Genomic DNA, 6,684 nt, shown 5'->3' on the forward strand with positions numbered 1-6,684 from the left:
CTGCTGCCCTACCTTAAAGAAGGTTTAAGCTGAAGTAAATGGGGGCTCAGCTGGAGGCAGGTACAGTAGTCACAGCATTGCCCTAAACAGCTCATGTGTTTATTCAGGAGCAAAGAATTCCCCCCAGCTCCACACAAAGCTCAGACTGATTCTAATCTTCCTTCCTTCCTCCATTTGTTCCTGTGAAGCTCAGACTCCAGGATTTGTTAACATACCTTATCAATATGCCCATAAAGAGATAAATACCTCTAAGGAAGTTCAGAAAACAGTGATAAAAGTACAAGTGCCAAGACAATCGACAACCTAAAGTGCCAAGACAACAGACAACCCAAAGCCTCTTATCCCGAAAAGGTGCAGACCTTTCCTGGGCTCAAGGAAATTCTGCAGTAATTACTAGCACACCACGCTCTGTGTTAAGCTAACCACAGAGAGCAAAGCCTCAGCTATCTTTTGCGTTATCTTTATAATTCACTTCTCTGAGGAAGCTAGGCTCACACAACACAAAGATCTTTTACTTGTCTTTGTTTCTACAAAACCCGCAGTCATTTAGCAGGCCAAGCATACAAGGGCCATCACGGTGAAGTCTGTTAGATTTACACTGCTGTGGTGCAAGGCCTGCCATGAAACTGCCTTGATACAGAAGGTCTGCAGAGCATTAATCCCAGCCGGGACTATCTGCTTCAACCCAAGTTAAGGCATCTGTGGTTAAGTGCCTACATCTTTGCTAATCCAGTTCTTAAATGGGATTAACCTCCATCTATAAAGAATAGTTTCTGTGACTGAATGAGACAAAGCTGGGCCTGGTTTACATCAGAGCACTGCACAGACCTGCAGGAGAGAGAGCACAAGGGAAAGCTCAAATGAAGAATCCACCACCCTTCTGTGTGCTAGCAGCTCATCCTAGCGCTAGCTGAAGATTAGAAAAGCCCATACTTTTTGTAGAAGTATGTTACCACAGCACAGAGAAGCTCGAGAGCTGGCACCTGCACAAAGAAGTGCCTCTGTCTCTTACAGGCAGTGCTGTCTGACACACAGGAGGAGCGCAGCACACACAATCTCTATTCCCCCCTCCATGTATCAAATTCCACATGTATCGCAAGTCAGTTATGGCATAGCCCCCAACCCACTGAAAAATGATCCAGGAGGAGGTCAAGAAAATCTTGTATAAACTTTGCACTCAAAATACTTCACATGTTTTTCCTCCTGACACAACCACCTTGTGGACTGCCAGTCACTAGAACATTGCATTCACTTTTGCACTGCAACAGGGAGCTATATAACACCCTCAAATGTTAATTCTCTTCCCCAGCTATAATAACCTGTCCCCTTGCTGGTATTGCTTGCTCCCTGTTTGCTGCTGGTCCACAGCCCCCTGATGGCCCACACTGTGTGCAGGCCAGTTCAGTCCCAGGCTCCTTTCTCAGGTGGGTCAAGAGGACTCTCCTCGGTGAGAGGAAACATGGACCCATATGCACTACCACCACCGCCCCCCAGCACTGCACTATCAAAGGCTCTCTGGTGGCTGCAACGCAGCCTCTTCATTATCGCACACACCGGAACCGAGAAGAAAGAAGAAAACACAGAAACTACACAGCAGCAGTTACGCTTTGGGGCCAGCACACGGCATGGGGAGAAGAGCAGTAGGGCGCTAGCATGTCCAACCTGTGCCACACGTGCCAGCCGGCACCAGGCCCAGGCAGAGCCTTCCCCCGAGGAAGGCACAAAGGCCACCCAGGCAGCACCGCCTTGCCCATCTAAAAGGTGCATAGGATTTCTATCAAGCTTTAACACCACTTTTGCTTTTTCAACTTTTAGAAATATAGAAGGGTTCCAGCTTTAACAGCAAAAGGCAGTAAAGATGATCAAATGGGCAATCATTTTTCAAACTTGGTGTCCTCAAAAATTTCAGTGGGCTCTAACGAAAACTCCATTTGCTTTTCTAAGTGCCTCCCTGCTCTAACAACGAGTGATTTGTTCTTGCTCAGCACCTCGCCGTGGCTCTGAACACAGCAGTAGCTCACCAGCTGCTGGGACGGATGGGGCTGTGAGGCTGCCCCTCTGCAAGGGGGAACAGCCTCACCAGCGGGAGCAGCGGCTGCTTCTGCTGCTCTCTGAGCATCTCTTCACTACTGCAGCTTCCACACACCCCCGGCGGCCCCTGCCTCTGCAGGACTCGATTTGCTCACTACAGTTTGCTTTTCTGTCACTGTCTTAAAATGTCAGCAGTTTATTCCTTCCTGCCTCACTGCGCTCTTGCTGACTTCCTTTGCCAACCCCCAGCCAGTGCCCTTTCCTCTCTCCTGTCCTCTCCTTCACGCCTGCCCCTCGCAAAACTCAATTTTTTCTACTTGTCCTTCCTTCCTTGCCATTTGCTTCTGCCCTTGCTGTCAGCCAGTCCGCTTCTCTCTCCTCAAAATGTCCTGACATATAAACAAGTTAAAAATCAGAGATGTGTATAACCACTTGTTTGCCCCTGCGCCACAAAGTACATGTACATAATTTTTTCTCTACACTGTCCTTCTCACCAGTTTCCCTGCTACCCTTGACTTATGTTTTTCCTCTCATTGTATCTTGCCTTCATTTTAAACTTATTTTCTGGATGTTAGCACACTTTCAAGCACAGAGTGAATGTGCATTACTGTTAACTACAAAAAGGTCACAACCATCCTAGGGGGTTAAAAAAAAAAAAGAAGCAACATATAGCCTTTTTTAGGATAGTTAATGTACCTCAGTGAGATTAAGTCGCAGTATTTCCTGATGCTGAACCTTTGAACCTAGAGTGCCAGGGCTCTGCTCTCTCACACCTAAAGACGTTCCCCTAGACAATAGCATTGTTTTCTAACGACACACAAAGCCACAATTTCTGAATTAGCTAACTATGCCTGAAAGCACAATTTCTGAATTAATGTTGCATAACACCCTGATCTGCAGGGTATCAGACAACTCTCTGTTTGAATGAGGGGGAAGGGAGAATCTTTCTCAATCTCACAAAATGGCTCTGTAAAAGGTTTGGTCACTGTTTCTTCAAACATGCATAGGCTGATCAAGTCAGCCCAAAGTAGCCTAAATAGTTTCCAAATAGTCACCTATAATGGATTAAACATATCCACAGATGACAGATCTCTTCCTTGAAGAGCGTTTAAACAGTACAACCTAGGGTTGAGCTGGGCTCCTTTGGTCATATAAGGAAAGAAAAATATACACAGACCGTGCACACAAGAACAACTACAGATTTTGTTTTGAAGGGACTGATCAACAGTTGGTTCTGCAGACGTATTACTTATTAACTATTTACTCTTGCTTCTTGAATTAACATGGGATATTTAAGAGCCACTACTTCATTATTTTTTCCACATACTGAATCACTTTAAATCTAGTAAAACATATTGTCACCCACTGTACACTAGCTGCCTTCACTACTTGTTTCTTCTCATAAGCATTACATTCCACTGTTTTTATTTTATAACGGGAAGAGAGTAAACACTATGTACTTTCTATAATGCTGGAGTTCGTTTTTTTGAGTTATCTTCTCTTATTTCACTATGATGTTAAATTTTGGAAACCCAGATTTTTTTCCCCTCTTTTTTCCAATGAAGTGTTATAAAAATAAAATTTTGATTTCAGATATTCTATATGAATAGAATTCTATATGAATAGGTTTTGTTACGGCTTTTGGGGGTCCCCTCTCCCCCCCCCCCATATCACTACTAATATGCTAAAATGTAGGTGCCAACACACTACCCAACTAATCAACTATGGGATTAGACACACTTCAATTTTTCACATCCACACAATGTTTCATACTGGCAACCAGACAAGAAATATGAATAACTAAGACTAAGACCATAAACTGCACTGTGCCATTTTTAAAGTGCTCAGACGAAGCCAGGCATTTTCTGTGGTGCATGTTCTAACAAAATGAATCACTGACTATTGAACCAAACTAATATTACTAAATTGCACCACACTGCAGAAAAAGCTTGCAACTTGAGAACACTGCAAAATCCTAACCTGGCAAATTATTTTAAAGAGAAGAAACAACAACAACAAAAAAAGAATACTCATCCTGTATACGTACTGTCTTCATAACTCCCTAATTTTCTCCTGCATGAGGATTTCTGCATAGAATACATGCCACATCTTCCTTGTTATATATGGAGATACAAGTTTTGCCATACCACTAATACAGGAAAATCATCACAGGCAATGAGAGATTTTTTTTTTACATAAGAGATTTTTCATAACAGTTCCTGCATTTAAATCACAGTGAAAAGTTGCTTTTCACCTTATAAAGAGCAGGCAGCAAAATGCCACCAAATTTCAGTGGCATTATTTTTCAACTGCAAAGTTTTCTTACAGTCACAAGGAAAGGTGCTAACTGATAAAGATAATCTCACAAGCAAAGATCATGATTTAAAGGATGTAAAATTTAAACTACTCTTCAATCTCTTGAACAGCCCATCAGGACTGAAGTACCCTGTATTGCCTCTACCCCATTGCGCTACCACTGAACAGGCAGAAGCTGAGGTCAAGACTGACTAGAGTCCAGGTACCCAAAAAAGGACATCTGAATCCCTGTTCACATAGAAATGAGGTGACTGGATTGTCAAGATTGTTCGGTACCTGTAACACCCCAACAGATTTCACTGAAGTTGTAGATACTACATTTCTGGGGGAAAAAAAAAAGATCAATACATTATCTAAAAACTGGGATTTGAAAAATATATCTACTATCAGCCACACCATTAATTAAGCAAAAGAGTTGCAACAAAAGCAAAAAGATAAAACTCCCCTTGCCATCCCAAGGGTATTACTTGTCTCCTTCTGTTCAGTCTTAAAAAGAGTAACAAAATGCTCCCAGTGTTAGGAAAATAAAGGTCCTGCAAAGGATTTTTAAAAGCACTGAAACTCATATTTACAAGACCAAGGTCTTTCAGTACGATCTTTCTCCCTAGTCACCTGGAGATGTTTATGATAATCTCATCATTTTGTGCAAAATCAGTGTGTAAACAAAATTACACTATGCTGAACTAACAACCCACAAAGGTTCTCCAGCCTCACCACGAGCTTCATTACAGCATTCACACACACATTCCTCTCACCCACCACCAAGTTCTCCGAGTGTCTGTGCTCTATTTCACTTGGCCTTAAAAACTGGCAGATGTAAGTCAGCTCAGCTAATTAATTAAAACCTACATTTCCCTAGAACCTAGCTCGCTTCACTAATGATGCCAAGGCAAAGATTTCTGTTGGCTTCCTTAAAAGTCCACAATTGTTCTTATACGGACATAGCTTAAGAAGCCAGAAACAGATAAATTCAATGTTACTGGAAACTGTTCCCAACCCAAAATTTCCATTACAAGGAAGCCACTATGAATTTCACAGTTTTAATTCCAGACGCAGTGTTATTCAGGTCTTATGAATTTCAAGAAGCTAGCTGACAACTATGATTTTACAGATACAAACATGGTCCTCTAGTAATATCTTCAATAGAAAAAATGTATTTAGCTTTTCAGCCTATGGTATATGCATTCAAAGTTTGTTCATTTAAGAGTACACTCAGAATGTAGCAGGGACTGCTGCACATCATTTGCTCCATTCACTAGGAACTGCTCCATTTTCCCTTATCTTTAAAACGGAAGCAAAATGTCTCAGGAGACAGTGCTCTGCACCTCAAAGACAAAACACTGCAGATAAAATACATACCATGATTCTGCAAAAGTTTTAAACCTACCTGTCTTCAAGTACACATTTAATTCTTGTGTGTAAGTTTAAGTTCTTTCCAAGATCAGGGTGCTGAATGCCACAGAGATGGACTTATCAAAAAATGGAAGTCAGATTAGATACTAGACTCTTCCACATTTACAGATTAAGCTATTGTTAAATAGATGACTAAGGAAGCTACGTGCAGAGCAAGTTCAAACAAGAAAACACTGTATTTATTTCAACTTCCACATTTTCATCAAACACCACGGGTTCCATACTATTCTTTTAGCACAAAATTCTCCCTATTTGATTCATTCAAGACTGGCAAAAAATTCTCAGCTGCAAACAGTTTATTTTCCCTGTCAGATTGCTTGTGACTGCATGAAGCCACAAAAAAACCCTGAAAGGCATAGGCCCTATAAGTATTACAGGAAGATCAAGAAACTTCAGTCCTTTCCCCCCACTGGGAGACAGCTTTATATTACTGACAACGTTCTCCTGGCAGTCTTCTGTTCAAGCTTGGACTGTATACTTCCAGCTCAGCAATCGATTGATTGCTATTGCTGCATTACAGCAGAAGGATTCAGTAGTCCAAGAAGCAGTAGTCCAAAGTTAAGGTATGACATCATAGGTCACAGTCAAAACCGTAAACTGTACCTGGGAATCCATGTAAGCAGAATCCAGGCCTAATGACATCCATACACGAACTACCGGTTAATTCTGGACTAGTAAAAATTCAGATGCAGCTGTATGCAAGCACATAGTCCAGCACAGATACAAGTGATACAAGGAATACAAGGAATGGGAGATCTTCTGTGGCCTTTTCCTAAGGTTTGTTGACACACTGAAGTTAGTACAAATCTTAACAACTGCAAATTGCATTTAACAGGTGACCAAGCAAGTGGTTATCGAAAAGAATTATCGCACTGAAGGTTTATTTAAATGGAGGAAGCCTCAAAACAGAAAGCCAGCAAGTAT

General features: G+C 41.7%; 1 protein-coding gene across 1 annotated transcript in view; it reads right to left on the reverse strand.

Moving 5' to 3' along the window:
* Positions 1–1,542, reverse strand: part of JAZF1 (JAZF zinc finger 1) — a 100,264-nt gene extending 98,722 nt beyond the window's left edge. The window contains exon 1 of the mRNA XM_026090318.1: positions 1,479–1,542. Within this exon, the coding sequence (XP_025946103.1) occupies positions 1,479–1,542 (64 nt within the window). The remainder of the gene's footprint in view (positions 1–1,478) is intronic.
* Positions 1,543–6,684: the final 5,142 nt, after the last annotated feature.

The sequence above is a fragment of the Apteryx rowi genome, unplaced genomic scaffold, assembly GCF_003343035.1.
Source record: "Apteryx rowi isolate R43461 unplaced genomic scaffold, aptRow1 scaffold_859, whole genome shotgun sequence".
NCBI lineage: Eukaryota > Metazoa > Chordata > Aves > Apterygiformes > Apterygidae > Apteryx > Apteryx rowi.